Genomic DNA, 22,372 nt, shown 5'->3' on the forward strand with positions numbered 1-22,372 from the left:
TGTTCTCAATACGGCTTGGCGTATATGATTCCTATCTTTCCACGTTATTGTATAAACATGTTTAGGACTCATACAGGACCCACTATTTATCATAGCCTCAGCAACTTTTTGATAAATAGGATGAGTTGGTGGTAGAACTTTACTATTATCATATATGGTCTTATATCCTTCGCTGGTTAAGATGTTGATCAATTTTTTGATGTCGTACATATTAAATTTATTTTATATCAATTTATTTATATTATATTAATTTATTTATATTATTTCAATTTATTTTATATTAATTTATTTATATTATATCAATTTATTTTATAATTAATAAATATTTTTATAACTTTTTCTCTTATATTTTGAAATGAAAATTGCTGTAAAAAAACCTAAAAAATCTAGAAATTTAAACAAATTAAAAATGACAAAATGAGAAAAGAATTCGATTGTTTTAATGATTTTCCTTAGTATATTGATTGGTTACTTCATTGAGTCTTACAGACATCGCCTGTTTAATGTGACTTGAATCCTTCTTTGGGCGCCAGTGTTTTATGTTCTGGAGTTGCAAAGCTTTATCTGAAAGAAAAATGGCATCATATACATATATTTGAACTGTGACATATATTTGTTCCCCATTGAAATCAAAGAAAAGATATCAAGAATTTTTAACTGACCTATGATAGCGGTGACTGCCTTGGGGCAGAGGTATGGTTTGATCAAGGATTTGTTAGCGTATGCTAATTTTCCTTTACCCCTAGATGGCATCCCTGATAAGGAGCATATAGATAGAGCTTTAGGAGTAAAAACTCCATCTAAGAGTCTGCGATCAGCCATTGTAGCAGACGTAGCATTTTCTGCTTGAGTATATTTGTCTTGTAAACAATATAACGATTTGGCTTCATTTAAAGTAATTCCCTAAAAGTAAAAATATTAGACTTAATATTTCTCAATAATATTATAAAATAAATAATATATTAAATAATATTTAAAAAATAAACAACAGCTACACGACAGAAGTTTATATGCATACTTTATTATGAAAAATAATGCAAAACAAACGTTACACAATATGAAACTATACTTACTAACATAGGATCTTTGACAAGAAACATATCTCCACTGAACATATTATTCAAGCCAAAAATTTTTATTTTAGGAAATATATTGTTCGCACAATCAGATTTAACAATCTGCGTATCTGTTGTTAATTAAATTCTATCAGTGGGTTCTAACTTCGAGGATTGAAGGTTAGATGTTTTAATCTCATTTTGTGATCCAGACATTTGAGTGAAATCCAGATGTTTGCTTTGAAATTCGGATCTTAATATCTTAAAATCATTATCACTCTCAGTCTGATTATGAGTAATTATTTCGTTCTCAGAGTTATGCTGTATCGAAAGCAGCTTTTGATCCAAGGAAAGTAATTTTTCTAAAGTTTGAATATCAAATTTAGTGGCCAATTACGAAGTCAACTGCAAAACATAAATATTTCAAAATTTAATATAATGGAAATATAAAGAAAATAAATTTAATGTTCTTAATTTACATACTTTTTTAAGTTTTATAGATTCTAAAATTTTATTACTGTTATTGTCCTTATTATGTTCATCGCTACTTGATTCATCAGTGGAAGTATTGTTATCTTCTTTATTACTGTTATTTTCTGTGTCCTGAAATAGAGATATAAAGAAATAGACAAATAGGAAATAAATATTACATATGATAAAAAGAATAAAAGATATTAAATATTAAAATGCCAGCAAAACGAATTAAATAAATTCTTCTTTTATTGAAAATTAGAAAAAAACTTTGAGCTTACAGAAGTCTTATACGTGTCGGAAGGATAAGAGCTCAGTTGAATAATATGTCCTTCCTGCTCTATTGGATGATCATTTTTATCATCACAGATATTGCTTACGTTTCTTTCTTCTTTGTTAGATAAGGCACTTGGGATCAAATTTTTCTTTTTAATCATATTTAATAATTCTCTCTCTACAATATTATTAGCCTCTGCACGGGCAGATTCTCTCATATCCTAAATGTAGAAATGAAAAAATATTTATATAAATGAAATCATTGTAAAAAATTTTGAACAAAACAAAATATATAAAGCAGACATTACTTTTATTTTCTTTATAGATTTAGATTCTTGTGTAAGTTTTGAGCTTTTTCTTTTATTAATTTGAAGAAACCTTTTTCTGCACTTTATCTTTGACTTTCGTGGTTCATTTTCGTGAAAGAAAGCCTCCTTATTTTTTTTCTGTTTTTTCTTTTCTTCAGAGTTAAATTTTAGTGACTTTTCCACACAATCCTCATAAGTATCTAATATAATAAAATAAATTAATATAATGTATACATTTTTTAATATAATATAATTATAGATAATATATTATAAAATATTCATAAATATTATAAATAAATATTATAAATATTTATCATAATGTGTTATTTTATCTGACAATGTATGTTTGGGATCGACGTACATGTTCGAAAGGTATAATTATGATGATCTATACGCACTTTAGTCAGTAAATGGTAAAAAGAATAGTATTTAAAAATAACAATTAAAAAATATATATAAATAAGTCTATAATCAAAGTAAAAAGTAAAGTTAATCTTTCTGATTAAATACCTATATACATTATATACAACCTTAATATAATTCTATGCCGCATATCTCTAAAAATAACAATCTAATCTTTAATCATGTAATAAACTTTCATTTTTGTTACGTTCAGCGCTAAAATACGCGCCGCACGCCACAATGGGCCCATGACTGGATGCATGGGCGAGGCTGCCTGCTCTGACCACAGACGAAACGTCAAAACTATATACGTACTAATACATGTGTGCGCATTTATATATATATACTTCTTAAAAATACAAATGATATCTCAAATATTAATTTTCTTCTCTTCTTAAATTCTAATATATATAAACGTGCACATATGTATTCATAAGAATATTATTTATCAGCAAGAGGAGATGATATTTGCACAGTGAATCATATATCACGCGCTAAATACGAGTACCTCGCGAGTACACGCGCGTGAAACATGAAAATCACAAGGATAACTCCAACCAGGTCCCGAGGGCTAAAATCCCCTCACACTTGGGGTCACCAAACCGATAATATATAAACCGGCGAAATCCCAGCACCGCAGAGTTTTTCTCTGATCCGACTCGTCGATCTTAGACTTGCTTACAGTAAATCGATCCATTCGCATCTTCACTAAAAGAACTTTTCTCTTTTCCGACTCATCGGTTTAGACTTACTTATAGTAAATAAATTCATTCGCGCATCTTCACTAAGAAAGCAGAAATAAAAAAATCGTGAGATTATTCATATTCTACACGACGTAACGATTGTGACTACAATACATTAGCAAAATTATCAGGAAGTGCCTTCTTCGAGCAAACCCAAAGAATTTAAAGGTAAATTCTACCTATTTATCCATTATTTCCGCGAACTAATTTCTTAGTTTCTGCGCGAGTGAGTCGACCCCCGCCGCGTGCGTTCAGCCTCTCTTCCACGAATTATTCTCGCCTAAGCGATGCGACGAAAATACTTTGTACATAAGTTTCGTGTTTGCTATATAGTGCACCCAAGTGAGTAAATTAAAATTCAATAAGTGAATCACATCTTTTCTTTCCTTTCTTTTTTCTGTAATGTTCCGTGTGTAAACTTATTTCCTTTCGGTACCACGCACGCACATTAACCAAAAGGAATACTTATATTAAAATTTTCTATATCATTATTTTGTGAGTATTCCCATCAAGTTAATCCATTTCAAACCTCCGGCAATGCAACAACCCCTCGTTTTTTCCTCGAGTCAGTGAGTCACCTCCCTGAGAGCAGCTTCGACATCCTTACACCGATTCCTTTCCCTGAATTGGCGCCTCCCTGAGGGCAACTCTTTTCAGGCCCCATTTATTCCTCCCCCTGAATTGAGGTGGTCTGGTCCTCTTTCGATAACATCGCGTCCGCACAAAAAATTTTATTACTTTTGAAACCAAAACGCGCCCACTCCCCTTTTTAGTAATTTAGTTTCCATCTAGTGTTTATTTGCAGTCGTAAGGGAAATTCCGTGAGTGCTCTTAAAAACTGTCAAGAGCCGAGTAAATATTTAAATTTTATTTCGACGAGGTCTGATTCCCGCCGAAATTTAATGGGTTTTTCTAATTACGGGAACCAGACACCCTCGCGGCGCGGAGGTATTTATTTATTTTCTCCTCTGCAATCCTTCGACCGCAGATAAGTCTCAGAATGTTTCGTCTGGCTTACTTATCTCTAAATGGTCAGCGGACAATAAAAGTGAAGTCTCCCGGACGTAACAAGAGTATTACCAAAAAATTGCGAACTCTTTCAAATGTCAGATTTAGACGAATGGTACGAGTGGCGTGTCTTCGAGCCCACGTTAGCGTCGCTTGAAGAGTTTCAAGAACGCGATAGCGGTTGGGCGCTTTCACGAATTCTCAATTTAAATGTAAATGTGAACAAGTTTAATCCTCCACACGCGGGATGTTACGTGACATTGCCGCGAGACATAATGTTGAAAAAAGCAGTTGTGAAAGTTAAATCGAAGGACAATACATGCTTTGCATGGTCAGTGGTCGCCGCTCTGCATCCCGCGGAAAGAAACACAGGGCTGGAGTCGTCGTACCCTCATTATACGACGGTCTTAATGTTCGACGACATCAAGTTTCCCGTTACATTAAAAGACATTGGGAAATTTGTGAGACTCAACGACGTGTCTGTCAACATGTACGGGATCGAAGAGGATAAATTTTTTCCGCTACGACACACGGATAACAAGAGAAAGAAGTATGTTAATCTCTTGTACGTGCAAAATCCAGGGGATGACAACGTGGGTCACTTCACATGGATCAAAAATTTGTCCCGCCTGGTGGGATCGCAATTGAGCAAACACGCATGCAAAAAATACATTTGCGATCGGTAAGTAATAATTCCACAGGCACACAAAAAAAAAAGTGGTTGGTCCGGCGGACTAGACTAGTCAATTCTTATGTATTTTGACCCGTTGAATCCGAATCTAAGGTCAGAATTGCAAAGTTAGCTCGCATTTTCTAACCTCAAAAAAAATTTTTTTTTAAATATTGGTCCGGTAGGCCACACTAGTCAATCCTTATGTATTTTGACCCGCTGAATCCGAATCCAAGGTCAGAATTGCAAAGTTAGCTCGCATTTCCTAACCTAAAAAAAAATTTTTTTTTTATGTTGGTCCGGCAAACCAGACTAGTTTATTCTTATGTATTTTAACCCGCTGAATCCAAATCCTAGGTCAGAATTGCTGAATTGGCTCATTTTTTCCTAACCTCAAAAAAAATTTTTTTTTTAATGTTGGTCCGGCGGACCAGACTAATCTATCCTTATGTATTTTGACCCGCTAAATCCAAATCCAAGGTTAGATTTGCTGAATTAACTTATTTTTTCCTCAAAAAAAATTTTTTTAGGTTAAGAAATGCGAGCTAACTTCGCAATTCTGACCTTGGATTCGGATTCAGCAGGTCAAAATACATAAGAATTGACTAGTCTGGCCCACCGGATCAATATTTAAAAAAAAATTTTTTTTGAGGTTAGAAAATGCGAGCTAACTTTGCAATTCTGATCTTAGATTCGGATGCAGCGGATCGAAATACATAAGGATTGACTAGTCTAGTCCGCCGGATCAATCACTTTTTTGTGTGCCTGTGTAATTAAAAAAGAATTTTTTTTGTGGTTAGAAAATGCGAGCTAACTTTGCAATTCTGACCTTAGATTCGGATTCAGCGGGTCGAAATACATAAGGATTGACTTGTCTAGTCCGCCGGACCAACCACTTTTTTTGTGTGTGCCTGTGTTCTTAATGAATGTGTTTATAAATTGTTTTAAATAGTAATAAACATATATTTTTTCTTCGTTATTTACAGATGTCTACACTACTTCAGTTCCGATAAAAAATTACAATTGCACAATGTGGACTGCCAAAAGTTGAATGATTGTGCTGCCGAAATATCAGATGAAAAAAATAAGTGGCTGAGCTTCCGCAACTTACACAATAAGAAACGAGTGCCCTTCGTCGTATACGCCGATCTCGAATGTGTGCTGCGGAAGATGCAACCTGACACGGAGCCGATGACATACATCTACCAACAACACGAGGTATTTAGCATAGCGTATTATGTGCGATGCTCATACGATAATGCGTTATCCGTGTTTCGTTTTCGTCGCGATAAAGATTCTGTCACGTGATTCGCTAAGCAACTCGAAGAATTAGAACATAACGTTAAGATTCGTTTAGGCACTAAAGTACCCATGATAACTTTAACGAAAGAACAATTAGAGGCATACCGTAGCGCGACGCATTGTCATATCTGCGAAAAACCGTTCGCGGATGATAAGCGGGTGGGCGATCATTGCCATCTGCGGTCGGTCCCGCGCATTCTTCTTGTTTTATCGAAATGTGTTGTACACAACGGTAGTCTTCCATAATTTATCCGAATACAATTCACATTTTATTATCAAGGAAATAGCCACAGCGTTCAAAGGGAAAATTGATTTAATACCAATCACGAAAGAAAAGTATATTTTTTTTACAAAGCATATCATAAGTACTGCCGATAACACGCACATAATCACATAAAGTTACGATTTATAGATTTATATAAATTTTTTAATACTAGTCTTGAAAAATTAGTATCATTTTTGGGTAAAAAAAACAGTAGTTAATACTATGACAGTTCTAACTACGGGGCTCCGAGGGGGGTGCGGGTGTGCGGGGGGTACCGGTAGGCGCGGGGGTATGACGTCACGCGGGGAGGAGGATCTCGCGGTGCGGAAATTGCTGACGCGGTATTTTCGGGTCCGCGACCCGGGAGCGGGAGAGGGGTGTGCGGGGGGTACCGGTAGGCGCGGGGGTATGACGTCACGCGGGGAGGAGGATCTCGCGGTGCGGAAATTGCTGACGCGGTATTTTCGGGTCCGCGACCCGGAGCGGGAGAGGGGGAATCGGGGTCCGCGACCGCCGCCGCCGCCGCCGCCGCCGCCGTCGCCGCCGCCGCCGCCGCCGCCGCCGCCGCCGCCGCCGCCGCCGCTGTTGTAGCAGCCATCGCCGCGGTGCTCGCTCTCTCCCTCTATTCCGAATCTGTCTCTCTCTCTCTCTATCTCTCTCATCCGTACGCGATATTTCCAGCCATACAGTTTTATCATTCTCTCGCTCTTTCTCTTTCATTCGTTGCGTTCTTTCATATGCGGTTACATACATGCGTTCCCACCCATCTTATCTATGTACCTCCTACTCGGTTCTGCGCACGCCATTATACCGCAAAGGAATAGGGAAGAGAGAAAATAGGTTATAATAATTATTTATAATTTTTTTCATTTATTCCTTTTGTAACGCGTCGTATACAATATTGTCTGATGCATAAACCATCAGTTCGCAATCTACAAGTGAAGTTTTTACACATATTTCATTTAACAATTTGACTGCATCACACTTGTTATGAATATTATTTCGCCGCAAACAGTTTACAAATTGATTATATCGTTCTTTTACTATATGCATATCATCCCATAACTTAAAATATGCATTATTGATAACATCTTCAAGATTTAGTAAAAATTGCACAGTCGATGGTTTCATGTACATAATTTTGTTATTTAAAGTGAATTTTATGATACTCTCGTTACGTATTTTAACGACTTCGATGAAAAGATCATTAATCCACAACGATGTAGCGGTTGTCGACTGCAGGAGTTGCTCGATATCTGTCCGTTTCTCAATAATTATTACCCAGGTATCACGTGACAGCGATATCTCATTGCCCTTGTTGTCACCAAGAATCATCTCTACAAAAGGCTCAAGTCCCACACTGATTCCTATATCCAAATATTTATAGAATGTAGTCGTCAAAGCAAATCTCCTCCCCAGAATGCGTGGAGTATGACGCGGCTGCGATATTGTTCTGTAAAGAAAAAATGTTGCAAGATATAAAAAATAAAATCCAATTAAATATGTAACAAAATTTGATTTAATTAATTTAAGAAATACTTACGGTTTATCGCACGTTTCATTCTGCTGAATCGGAACGTAATAGTTCATTTTCAGGGAAACTCCGACTTCTTTTGATTAACTAATGCAAGATTGGAACTTTACCGTCCGTATTCCACTGATTAACTGATGTGATACCGTTGTCAGAACTCTTCTTATATTGCACACCCTTCACACATCTCAGTAGAGGGGACAATCACATATTTTTTCACACATCTCAGTAGAGGGGACAATCACTATTTCAAACTTTACACATTCAAGGATGACCAATGTTTCAGAGGTCAAGCGCCGATGTACGGCTGCTGCGGCAAATATGTTTTAGGCACATACATTTGATACTTACTGATGAGATCATACGAAAATCACACATTCAAATAATGTGAATCTTTGAGAGGTCAAGCGCCGATGTACGGCTGCTGCGGCAAAATATGTTTTAGGCACATACATTTGATACTTACTGATGAGATCATACGAAAATCACACATTCAAATAATGTGAATCTTTGAGAGGTCAAGCGCCGATGTACGGCTGCTGTGGCAAAATATGTTTTAGGCACATACATTTGATACTTACTGATGAGATCATACGAAAATCGCACATTCAAATAATGCAAATCTTGCAGAGGTCAAGCGCCGATGTACGGCTGCTGTAACAAAAATATGTTTTAGGCACGTACATAAATCATTTGATACTTTCTTGATGAGATCATTCAGAATCGCACATTCAAATAATGCAAATCTTGCAGAGGTCAAGCACCGATGTTAAGACAAAGAAAATAAAGAGTTATAAAAAATATATAAGCGGTCGGGAAGCGCATAATATCGCATTTGATGCGAAGTTTAAGATCCGAGTGCAAGTTGAAACCATCATCAATCCGGAGTAATAATTTAGTGCAATATGTGTTCAGTGTGCGCACAGTAGAGACTTCTTAGTATAAAAACTAGATTATTATAACATGAATGACGATATCGTAGAAGATGCCATTTATGTCCTTAACAATAATGATGATTCCGAAAAACGAAAGGATGTGCAGAGAATATCACCAGTGCAATTTCTACGTGATCGAGAACTCGGTTTACGCGGAACGCATGAACGCACCATAATACAGGAAGTTTACATACACGACCAATTTGTTGATAACTGGCCTCATCATATGAAGCACAAATTATATAAAGAGATACTCAATTCGGTTGACACCGATGAAAATGAATATGATATAGCAAAACAAATCGTAGAAAAGACTCAGGAATGCTGTTACCATCTCATTGAGATACCAGCAGGTGTTGGAAGGTATATCGAAGTGATAGCAATAACGTCCCACTTTGCTTATAATACTTGTAGAGAAAATGCTGCGTACTTACCACGAATTTTCAAACCTTTTAAACAATGATGAGGATGAATACGTTCTGTCTGAGCAAGAGAAGGAGATATGTTTTTATATTCGGTGTGAAAGACAAAGCAAGCTAATGCAGTTTGAAATTCAAGACAAATTTCGATTCTGCATTAGGTGCTACGAAACTATATGCGAGTGTCCTGTTGAAGATTGTATGGTGTTGTTTTAAAACAGTGATAAAAGACAACAGTGATAAAAATGGAGAATAATTTCGAGCAAGTGGAACGCGAACTGTTGGAGCAAGCAAATGGAGTCACTACTTTGGGCGAGTGTTTTATGTGGTTGCAGCGATGCGATGAGATTATACAACAGCTTGAGGAACATAGCCGCATAAAGCGTCCTCGGTTTGCCGTCGGACAAAGGCAATCGTTGGTGGCGAGGATCGCGCGACTCGAAGGTGAAAAGACACAATTACAAAGACGTTTCGTGCATGTAGGTGGTAATTACGCGAGCACTAGTAATAACGCGAACAAACTTATGTGGCGAAAGATAGATACAGCGTTCGAGAATCGCATTCAGACAGGTGCAGTGATAAATACAAACTATATTGAACCGCGAACGTTTTTAGAAGACGCAGGCGGTATAGTGCTCGAGCGAGTGCGGGACGCTCTAGAGGAACACAACAGTGTAAAAGTGAATACAGCATTCAACGGCGTGTTTGTAACGGGTGATAAACGTGCCAACAAAAGTATAAACACTAAAAATTGTGAACTATTCCAAACGTCGGACTTGGACGAGTGGTACGAGCGACGCGTTATCGAACCCACATTAGCATCACTTGAAGAGTTTCAAGAACGAGATAGCGGGTGGGCGCTATTGCGAATTCTCAATTTGATTCTAAATATAAATAAGTACAATCCTCTACACGCGGGGTGTTACGTGACATTACCGCGAGAAATAATGATGAAGCGTGCAGTAGTGAACGTTAATTCAAAGGACAATGCATGCTTCGCGTGGTCTACATCCTGCTGAAAGAAACACAGGATTGGAATCATCATATCCACATTATACAACAGTCCTAAAGTTTGATGACATTGCGTTTCCCGTTACAGTAAAGGACATTGGAAAATTTGAGAGTCTTAACAATATATCGATCAACGTCTATGGGATGAAAAAGGAAATGGCAATGCTAAAGATTCTTCCGCTGCGGCTCTCCAATGACAAGAAAGAGAAGCATGTCAATTTATTATACGTACAAAATCCGCACGAAGACAGCGTGGGTCACTTTGTCTGGATAAAAAATCTGTCCCGCCTCATCAGCTCCCAACTGAGCAAACATGATGGAAAAAGATACATTTGCGATCGGTATGTATAATATGTTTAAAAAATTCACATGATCCAGCAAAAAAATTAATTAAAATTTTTTAAAATTATTTTTACAGGTGCTTACACTATTTTTCATCATGCGAGAGGTTGCAATCACACACTGTAGACTGTCAGAGGATGAACGACTACGCTATCACATTGCCCGCTGAAGACGACAAGTGGTTAAATTTCCAGAATGTAAACCACAAGGAACGAGTGCCCTTTATCGTCTACGCGGACCTCGAGTGTGTGCTGCGGAAGACGCAACATGATACAGAGCAAGCGTCATACACATATCAACAACATGAGGTATTCAGCATCGGGTATTACGTGCGATGCTCATACGATGACACGTTATCCACGTACCGGTTTCGTCGCGATAAAGATTGCGTCGCATGGTTCACTAAACAACTTGAAGAATTAGCGTATAATGTTAAGACTCGTTTATCAACTAATATCCCTATGGAAACGTTATCAGAGGAACAATTGGAGGCATACCATAGCGCGACGCGGTGTCATATCTGCGATAAGCCATTCGCGTCGGATGATACGTGGGTGCGCGATCATTGTCATTTGACTGGTCGTTACCGCGGTCCTGCACATTCTCTCTGTAATTTAAATTATCGAAATGCATCATACATGCCTATTATTTTTCATAACTTATCTGGATACGATTCGCATTTCATTATTAAGGAAATAGCCACAGCGTTCAAAGGGAAGACTGACGTACTTCCCATCACGAAAGAAAAGTACATTTCTTTTACAAAACATGTCGTAGACACAGCCGATAAATTAGATCCACACAATTACATAAAACTACGGTTCATAGATTCATATAAATTTTTAAATACTAGTCTCGAAAAATTGGCATCATTTCTAGGCAAAGAAAAATTAAAAATTGTACGTTCCGAATTTTTACACTTATCTGACGAGGATTTTGATTTATTGACACGAAAAGGTGTATTTCCGTATGAGTACGTTGACTGCGTGAACAAGCTGCAGGACACATGTTTACCGCCGCGCGAATCATTTTTCAGTTCCCTGACCTCTGATACTGTATCCGAGAGCAATTACATGCACGCTGAGAATGTCTGGAAGCGATTCTCCGTTCAAACGTTGGGTGAATACAGCGATCTATATTTGAAAACGGATGTGTTATTGTTAGCTGACATTTTTGAAAATTTTCGCGATAAATGCTTAGAAAGTTACGGTCTCGATCCAGCACATTATTACACTCTCCCCGGATACACGTGGGACGCTATGTTAAAATATACAAAAATTACTTTCGAACTGCTTACTGACATTGACATGGTAATGTTCATCGAACGCGGTATACGCGGCGGTCTCAGTCAATGTTCAGGCAGATATGCACAGGCTAACAACAAATACATGCAGACGTACGACTCATCGAAACCATCCTCATATCTTATGTATTTTGACGTTAATAATTTGTATGGTTGGGCGATGTGTCAGCCGCTGCCATATGGGGAATTTCAATGGATCGAAGTCTCGAATTTTGACATAAATGCGATCGCTGCTGATTCACCAACGGGATACATTCTCGAAGTTGATCTCGAGTATCCCCGAGACCTTCACGACGAGCACGCTGACCTATCTTTCTGCCCAACACGCGATAAACCGCCAGGCAAGCGTGAATGTAAACTTCTCGCTACGCTGTATGATAAGGAACGTTACGTCATACATTACCGCAACCTGCAGCAGTGCATGCGTCACGGTCTTCGTATAGCAAAGATACACCGTATATTACAATTCGCACAATCTCCATGGCTCTGTAAATACATAGAGTTAAATACACGATTCCGGACACTCGCCAAAAATGATTTCGAAAAAAACTTGTATAAATTAATGAATAATGCGGTGTTTGGTAAAACCATGGAGAATGTGCGCAATCATGTTGACGTTAAGTTGTTGACAAAATGGGTGGGACGGTATGGTGCGGAGACAATGATCGCGAAACCAAATTTTCATAGTCGGAGTGTTTTTGCAGAAAATTTAATCGCCGTTGAACTTAGAAAACTCGAGGTGAAATTATATAAGCCGATTTATGTAGGCATGTGTATCCTAGATATTTCTAAGACGTGTCTATATGAATTTCACCACGAGTACATGCTACCTCTGTATCGTGACAAATGTAGAGTCATGTATACCGACACCGACAGTCTCATATACCTCGTCGAGTGCGAGGATATTTACGAGACGATGAAACGTGATATTGCTAGGTTCGACACAAGCGATTATCCGGTCGACAACGCGTACGGTATGCCTCTCGAGAATAAAAAAGTTCCGGGCTTGATGAAAGATGAGAATAATGGCGTGATAATGACTGAGTTCGTTGGACTTAGAGCAAAGATGTATGCGTTAAAGGTAGATGGAAAGAAGGACACTAAAAAAGCGAAAGGTGTCAAGAATAATGTAGTAACGCGAACCATAACATTTGATGATTATACCCAGTGTTTGAGAGATGAGATCGAGATGACGCGTAGCCAATCATGTATAAGATCCAAGCTACATAAAGTATATACGGTGTCCGAAACAAAAATCGCTCTAAGTCCATATGATGACAAGAGATACCTTATACCCGATTCAGTTGAAACGTTACCGTGGGGACATTATCGAATACCACTATAATATCTTTAACATTATATAGCTTTTAAATTACATGCACATTAAAAATAATTATATATATATTTTTATGTTAAAAACATGTATTAATAAAAATGTATTAAGGAAAGGATGATAAAGAAATCTCACATAATTTAAAATTAATATAATAATGTATTTGTTAAATTGTACTTTTATGTGAATATAATAAAAACAATTTTTATTGGATTAAATAACAGTGTCTTTATGTATCCATGAATTATGCGATCCATCGAATCCCAGCCACTTGACATAAATATCATCTCCTTTTCTGCGCAATATTTTTTCAACGAGATACACGTCAGGATTTGCAACACGCTGCAGCTCATATTCGTAAAATCCTCCAGCGATAGGTTTTCCAGAGGAATCTTCCAGTACATATGTCACAGGATTGGTACGCTGTACTTTAATAATTTTAAATATCTCCGTAGTCCAATTTGGTGTATAACCCTTCTCAAAAACAGTTTTGAATTTGCTGACACGCACCGAGTCACCGACTTTAAATCGCGCGGGTGCCGCAATTTTTATGTGACTATACACCGTGGTTAAGAGTTTTTTAGCGATTGCAGGCGTAACATCGATGGGTCGCATGCCAGTAGTTCGATGCTTTCGTGCATTGTACTCTGACATGAGATGTGGCAGCAAATTAATCCATCTATAATTTCCATTGAGTGTAAATTGTTTCCACATGACGTTTTTTAATGTTCGGTTAAAGCGTTCGACAACTGATGCTTTCATTATAGAGTATGTAGAATAATGATTGATATTATGTTTATTTAATAGTTTCTGCACGTTGGTATTATAAAATTCCTTTCCTTTGTCTGTTTGCAAATTTTTCGGACATCTGCCATCTTTCTGAATTATCTTTGCAATCGCAATAGCAACTTCGCTACCGCTCTTGGCCTTCAGCGGCACAGCCCATGCATGCTTGCTCAGCACGTCGATAACGGTGAGTATGTAGTGATAACCTCGGTTAAATCGTGTGTAAGGACGCATCTCAACCACATCCGCCTGCCACAGGTCATCGTATCCGTGAACTATGACGCGTCTTCGAGAAAAATTTCTTCTCGCCGGAGCATGCAACTCCTCAACCAACAATTGTTTCTCAGACATGTTCAGAGTATGACATGTAAATGGTGCATATATTCAACGTACTAACTTTTTTACTCTGCACGATGAGTTACTGCGTCGAGCTGTCTTTGAATCTCGTTTAGCGTATGAGCTGTAATTTCAACCTTACTTTGAAGTGTCTCAATCTTCCTCTCGATTTCATCCTGTCGATCCTTTAAAATTTTCACAGTTTGTTGCACGTATCGTTTATTGGCTGCATCACTATCATCTACAGGTAACGCTAAACGTCGAATCTTGCACGACTTTGCATCAAAATCGGTGACAACCATGCAAAGAGCGTTATCACGCATGTAATTTCTGACTAATCCGCTCCATTGATAATATGGTTCCGCACCACCTCTTCCGAGTGATGTTCCAAACTTGTTGATTGACATTTCGATGTTGACTAAATGATTTGTTTCGCGCAGTTTTAATTTATAATAAAACCAGCCTCGCGAAGTTCCTCGATAATTGATAGAATCTCGTTGTCGTGAGCATTGTGCCCTGCCTGGTGTGAGGCCTCGAGCAATCGAAGGCGATCCACAAGCTCGTTGGGATCATCCCAATGAACATAATCGATCTTGTTATTATTTAATGTAATAGCGCTTGATAAACCTTGTCCAACTTTTGCGTCTGTTACTAAGGGTGCAATTATATTTTTATATTTAGACCCTTTGTTACCCATTACTTGATTATGTGCAATATGTCCTCGTCTATATGCATTTGTCACCAATAGAATGTTTTTATAATTTTGCAGGTCATTATTCGTGTACATGTTGGGCATTTTCATGAAAATTAATTCATACAGACCAGGCGTTCCCGTGTATATTTTACCATCTATAACTATGTTATCATTCTTATGTATGTCGATGCGTTTATCGCCGAGCATCGTTCCAAAGTCGGTGAAGTAAACTCCGTAAACAGTATCTATAATGACTGGTTTTTTACCACTCAGAACAGCCCCCATATATTTTTGACCTAATGGACCATAGTGCATGTGCAACTTTTCACGTCCCTCTCGCGTTTCCAATTGTTGTCGAATAGACGTCACAAGCGGTTCATTGGCTGCTATTTCAAAAACGTCTTCGACGGAAGGTACATGACTGTACGATAAATCACTATCATGTAGTATTTGCGATGTTTCATTCAAATTAGTTGGTACAGTTTTTGATCGTCTCATTTTTTTAACAGGAGTAGAGGTCATTATAGAATTAAACGAAGCGTTTGATCGCTTTCGTTTGGGTTTTGGTTCTGCGTATTCGTCTTCCCCCGAGAAGAACGATTCATTCTTAATCGGATCTGATACATCACCAATAGTGTTTTCAACAATCTGTTTTAATGGTTCGACAATGGGCTTAAAGTGTCTCTCCAACGCCATTTCTTCTTGCACTTTACCCGCTTTCAAAGCGCGATATTTTTTACAAATTGAATCACTTGTTTTCGCAATCTCTTTCACAATCTTCTCACGATCCATATTGTTATCTGTGTTATCCATGTTGAGAAACGCTACTTGGTCAACGTATCAAAAACAACTAACTGCTTTATGGTATTGCGAAGTCATTAAATCCTTTTCGATATCGTCCATCGGCGAGTGCGCTATCCTTATCTATCACTAAAAATCCATACTTTTGTTGCCAACAAGTATGACATAAATTGCTAAAATCCTCATAAGACATGTCGGTATTTACATGATCGTTGTACGCATGTTTTAGATTGGTACCATCCTGCTTGAATAAAATTAGCAAATTTGCATTGTCGCGTATAAGATGTTTCGGTATCTTTGCATACGTCTGACAGAGATAGAAGCAGTCGACATCCACGTGTCGCCCCATTGCAAAGTAGTCTCTTATCGTATCTTGCTTATCACACGCCACGTCATCAAAGATAAAAATGGAATTCGGAAGCGCTTCACTCGGTTGAATGACATCACAGTTATTGGCAAATGCAAAATAACTAACTTCTTCAATCGGTGTCAATAAATTTTCCAAATACAGATATTTCGGTTGTTGTAATGATTTCGAGTACACATACACATTCTCAAAACGTACTCCATGCGGACTTTCCAACAAGCTTATTAATACGTTTGTCTTGCCACAATTTGACGGACCGCAAATTATACCACGTATAGAACTCGGCAACATGTTTCCATGCCTCCTTATTTTTCTTTTGGACATTATTCTGTCATCGAAATTTGTTACTTTAATCGCTGGTGAATGTTGTACGAACCGCATATTTTCTCCCTCTATACTCTGATAAAAACTGACAAAAATTAATAAGACCGATCTATTTATAGAGACGCACCGAGCAAAATTGTTCAGTATGTAAAATGTTTCTCATATTGTCACATCCCTCCGATATACTCGATTTGAGTGTCGAGCAGTTAGAATTCGTGTCGAAACCTATTCTGCTACGCGTGTGTAGCAATTATATCGAATACGTGTGGGACAGGCTTCCGGAACACATAAAGGCTGATACGGAGATTCGAAGCCATCGTCGTTGCTACGAACATTACAATCAATCGTTGCACCAGACGCACATCGACGGCCCCGCACCGTTGATAAAGAATTGTCGCGAATGCCAGCGGTAGGTCGCGGCTTGTTAAATCGTGTGATAAATGCGCTTCCTTTCGAACTGCACATACCAGGATATCAATTTTGCGGTCCAGGTACTAGGCTGAAAAAGCGATTGGCCAGAGGTGATCGGGGTATTAATCCGTTGGACGCGGCATGTCGCGAACACGACATTGCATACTCCCAGAGCAACGAACTCACCGATAGACACGCAGCTGATAATATACTCGCTGCGGAAGCGCGAAAACGCATTACAGCGAACGATTCGACTTTCGGAGAAAGAGCTGCTGCAGCAGCCGTTTGGGCAGCTATGAAAACTAAGACAAAAATCGGTATGGGTTTGAAAAAGAAAAAAAGTGATAAAAAGAAGAGAGCGAGTAAACGAATACTTCTGAGAACGAGTAAACGAATACTTCCGGTAGCGAAACGCGGTGGTGTTTTACCCATTCTACCGCTGTTGGGTGTTCTCGGGTCGTTGGTCGGTGGAGCGGCGGGAGTTGCGAAGGCTGTGAATGATAACAAGGCAGCACAGCGTCAGCTGAACGAATTGAAACGTCATAATCGTGTCATGGAAGGTCATGGAGTTTATCTCGCTCCATATAAGCGTGGACAAGGAGTGTCGACGAAAAAAAAAAAACGTCAAAAAGACGTTAAAAATGCCAAAAGGTGCAACTACCAACATACAATTATTACAGTTAGCGAAACGTATGAGCATTCCACACTTTAGAGGAATTTTTATGCGTACAGCATTACCAACGGTTGGAGCATATCGAAACGAGAGCGGTATTGTAAATTTAGATAACGCTGAAGGATCAGGTACACACTGGGTGGCATATGCAAAGAGAGGAAATCGCGCTATATACTTTGATAGTTTCGGCAATCTTAGACCACCGAAAGAACTGGTGCAATATTTAGATGTAACGCGGATCGAGTATAATCACACGCCTTATCAACGTTATGATCAAAGCAACTGTGGCCAACTATGTCTGCGTTTTCTTCAAACAGTTAGTAATCAATTTAAAGGCTAACATTATGCAATTTAACTCAGTATTCGTTTCAACATGTCACTGACGTTTACGGTAACTGGCAAGAGTAGCATCCTCGCGGTAAGCTATTTTCCAGCCGTAGATTTGAGCGATGGCGATTATGAGCTCGGTCTCACAGATTTTGAAACATACTATACCATACCTAATGTAAATTCGTCGAATAACAAATTTTATTATGACAAAGACAACAAGGAAATTACAATTCCCGAAGGATCGTATGAATTGCGTGATATAGATAGATATTTGAAACGCACAATTTTACAATCTCATTCCAATGTTGTGGAAAAGAGAACGTTTCACAAAGAAGATGAAGAAGAAAGCGAATATCCGGTGGTGATTCGTGCTAACAACAATACAATGAAGAGTGAGATTATGTGTGCTTATCAGATAAATTTCTTTAAACCTAACAACGTTGGATCGCTGTTGGGATTTTCATCGCGTATTCTTGAATCGCGAATGTGGCATGAATCGGATGCACCTATAAATATCATAAACGTAAACATTATTCGCATAGAATGTAACGTGACTGCGGGTGCGTACAGCAACGACAAGTGCGTACACACAATACACGAATTTTCGCCGAGGGTGCCACCAGGATATAAGATATCGGAAACGCCTGCACAGATCATTTATCTTCCAATCGTTGCACGAAGCATTACTGATTTGACGATTCGCATTGTGGATCAGGACGGTCAATTACTCGATTTTCGTGGAGAGGAGATTACTGTTAAATTACACGTACGAAGACGATAACGTGAGATGCTCGTGTTGAATGAGCAAGTGAAGGATACAATTTTTACACCAATCAAGAATATTCGACCGTGTGAAATAAATTGTAAGACAGTTAAAAATATTCACTCATCTGATAAAAAGAATCTCACCGCGTCAAACGTTGAATTTTTAAAATCATTGGGATTTATCGTACGAAATATCTAAGATGTCTAAGATCTTGAACATTGGAGGTGAGCCGATCTTTGACGACAGCATCGTCAAGATCGAGACTCATACGTACAATCCGTACGCCAACACCACTTTTGGATACAGCGATGAAATAAGGATACCCATACAACAGCAGGATTTATACACGTTACCATGTGAAAGTTTTCTCTACGTCGAAGGAAGATTGGTAAAGAAGAAAGACGATACGGATAAAGATGAGATAAATCTCGGAAATAATTGCGTGGCGTTCATGTTTGATGAAATTCGATATGAACTCAACGGTGTGGAAATTGACCGCAACAGAAACGTTGGAATAACCAGCACTCTCAAGAACTATGTATCGTTGTCATATGACAAAGCAGTAATTATGCAGAATGCAGGATGGGAATTTTCGTATAACCTACCGGAAGGATACTTCAACTTTTGCGTACCGCTTAGTGTATTATTAGGCTTTTGCGAAGATTACAAACGCGTGATTGTTAACGCTCGTCATGAATTGATTTTGATACGAGCGCGCAACGATAACAATTCTATCGTTGGAAATTCTACGGCTCAACCGGAAATTGAATTATTTAAAGTGCAGTGGCGAATGCCGCATGTTACGTTAAACGAAGTCAACAAATTATCTTTGCTGCGAGCTTTGGAGAGTGGACAATGTCTAAGTATGAGTTTTCGCTCCTGGGATCTGTATGAGTATCCTTTGCTGCAGAGTACGACGAAACATTCATGGGCTGTTAAAACTGCAATTCAACTCGAGAAACCGCGCTTCGTTATCTTCGCACTGCAGACAGGTCGAAAAAATATCATGTCTCAAGATGTTACGATCTTTGACGACTGTAATTTAACCAATGTAAAACTTTATTTAAACTCTGAATTTTATCCGTATGACGATATGAATTTAGACTTTCGTAAATCTAGATATGCCATTCTATATGACATATATCGACGTTTTGGTAAATCTTATTATGGATATGAGTGTGAAACACTGCTAAATGTAATCACATTCCTGGAAAAAGGACCTTTTGCGGTCATTGACTGTTCGCGACAAAACGAATCCGTCAAGAGTGCTACCGTAGATGTGCGCATAGAATTTGATTGCAAGGAAAATGTTCCTGCGAATACTACCGCTTATTGTCTCATTTTACATGATCGTGTAATTGAATATTGTCCGTTGTCCAACGTAGTGCGCAAAATCATGTAACATTAAACTGATAAAAACTGAGATATTTGGTATTAAATTACAGTCTTGAAGAGTTACTCATAATGATCGTACCGACATTTGTGGATCTGCAAGGATTTATTGTCGATAAAAAATTTATCGTAAAGGAAGTAGCGGTACTGAAAAAAGGAACTGTTCTCGCACATTATATTTTTGCTAGCCCCATGCCATGGCGTGTTCTTACAAAATCCGACAAGTCTTGTGCTTCTTGGTTGATTGCATATCATCATGGATTGCAATGGAAAGACGGGATGATACCGTACAGCATGGCGAAACGTCTGATTACATCTGCTGTGTGTAATACGGATGACAGCAATACTATCATATACGTTAAGGGACTTCAGAAACGAGAATGGTTGACGGATATGCTTGATACCGATGATGGGATATATATCAAGACTTTGGATGCAGATTATGAAGACATTAAATCTTTAAATAATCTAGATGTTAGTAATACTATACGATGTGAAAAACATATTAAGAATTGTGCATTACAAAATGTATTTAAAATATATAACTGGTGGTCACAATATCAAAATAATTGTGGAATTTTTTCAAAATAAAGAAAAATAAAATGCAATAAAATGTTTTCTATCCTTTTCCCATATAAGATATAAGATATATAGATGTATGAAATGGATATAAGATATATGTAGGAAGATGTATGAAATGGAATATGATATGTTTAAAAACTTAGTACTACTACTACAATCTTAATATGCTCTTTGACTGAGACGTTGACCGAGATAATATAAGACGATCTCGTTGATAAATCACGTACGATAGAAAAAATTATATGAAGTCACGTACGATAGAAAAAATTATACTTTAACACAACTTTTTTCAATTTATTTCACAAGTGATAGTTCAATATCGGTTCGATGGCTATATGATATAGTTTGATAGCTGTACGATGCAGTTCAATATCGGTTCGATAGCTGTATGATACAGTTTGATAGCTGTACGATGCAGTTCAATATCGGTTTGATAGCTGTATGATGCAGTTTGATAGCTGTACGATGCAGTTCAATATCGGTTCGATAGCTGTATGATACAGTTTGATAGCTGTACGATGCAGTTCAATATCGGTTCGATATCTGTATGATGCAGTTCGATAGCTGTACGATGCAGTTCAATATCGGTTCGATATCTGTATGATACAGTTTGATAGTAGTTCATTGGTTGTTCAATAGCGGTTCAATAGGATATAGATGTAAGTCTTAAATAGTGTTTAATGCGGTTTTTATTTCGAACGAGATGTTAACTGAGACGTTAACCAAGACAGCATTATAAAGCTTTGAAATGAGAATGCGTGCAGATAAAAAAATTCCACAAAGCTGACACGGCTTTTTCAAATTCATCTCTCAAGTGAGAGTAACGCACATCTTTAGTCTACTGCTTCTCGACGGTGCAGTCAGTTCGTGAAAAGTGAGCTTGTGAAAAAAATTTTTATCGCAAATACTACAACATGCAGAACATTCAAATCACGTATCCCGTCACCGGTGTAAGTAATAGTGCAAGTTTATGTGCATGTGAAGTGTAAAAAATTAAATAATAATTATATTCTATTTTTTAGTACGTGTGTGTTGATGGGATGCCGATCCAGCGTGTTATTATTAACAATGAGCTGTGTGTGAGGGTACCACTTCCTGGCCCTCCAATAAACATCCCTTTAGGAGGGTTACTGTCGGTGCGCGAGTCAACAAGTAATCAAGTAAGTTTTTAGACATTTATATTTTAAAAAGTTGTTAAATTATAAGATTAAAAAATGTTAATTTTTTTCTAGTCATGGTTGTACCAAGAAGATATCCAAATTAGAGGCTTTATTAATATAAATAAAATATTCTGGACACGATGGAGAAGAGATCTGCTAAGAGCGCAGAATGATGACGTATTGGAACGTTCATGCGGTCAATTTGGTGGTGAAGCCGACGTGTGGGACTTGCGTCATCTTTTTGGCATGCGTCCTCTAATAGATAATAATATCGAAGTTTGGGTGTAAATATATAAATAAATAAATGATAATAATGAATATAAATATATAAATATATAATTATATAATATGCGTTCTCATTCTCACTCCCATCCCT

At 37.8% G+C, this 22,372-nt stretch overlaps 2 protein-coding genes across 3 annotated transcripts; both read right to left on the bottom strand.

The window, feature by feature from the left end:
- Positions 1 to 423: 423 nt before the first annotated feature.
- LOC118647833 lies at positions 424 to 2,014 on the bottom strand. Of its 2 annotated transcripts, XM_036293491.1 has the most exons (3): positions 1,808 to 2,014; positions 1,074 to 1,658; positions 424 to 903 (listed from the first exon to the last, which is right to left on the bottom strand). In XM_036293491.1, the coding sequence occupies exons 2-3, from the start codon at positions 1,113 to 1,115 to the stop codon at positions 538 to 540; spliced, it is 408 nt and encodes a 135-aa protein (XP_036149384.1). In that variant the 5' UTR covers positions 1,116 to 1,658; positions 1,808 to 2,014; the 3' UTR covers positions 424 to 537. The 2 variants fall into 2 exon arrangements, with proteins under 2 accessions (XP_036149384.1, XP_036149381.1); XM_036293488.1 differs by having other exon boundaries at positions 1,074 to 2,014.
- Positions 2,015 to 13,587: 11,573 nt separating this feature from the next.
- LOC118646855 lies at positions 13,588 to 14,511 on the bottom strand. Its single transcript, XM_036290691.1, has 3 exons — positions 14,228 to 14,511; positions 13,885 to 14,053; positions 13,588 to 13,797 (listed from the first exon to the last, which is right to left on the bottom strand). The coding sequence occupies exons 1-3, from the start codon at positions 14,509 to 14,511 to the stop codon at positions 13,588 to 13,590; spliced, it is 663 nt and encodes a 220-aa protein (XP_036146584.1).
- Positions 14,512 to 22,372: the final 7,861 nt, after the last annotated feature.

This window comes from Monomorium pharaonis, chromosome 1 (genome assembly GCF_013373865.1).
Source record: "Monomorium pharaonis isolate MP-MQ-018 chromosome 1, ASM1337386v2, whole genome shotgun sequence".
NCBI lineage: Eukaryota > Metazoa > Arthropoda > Insecta > Hymenoptera > Formicidae > Monomorium > Monomorium pharaonis.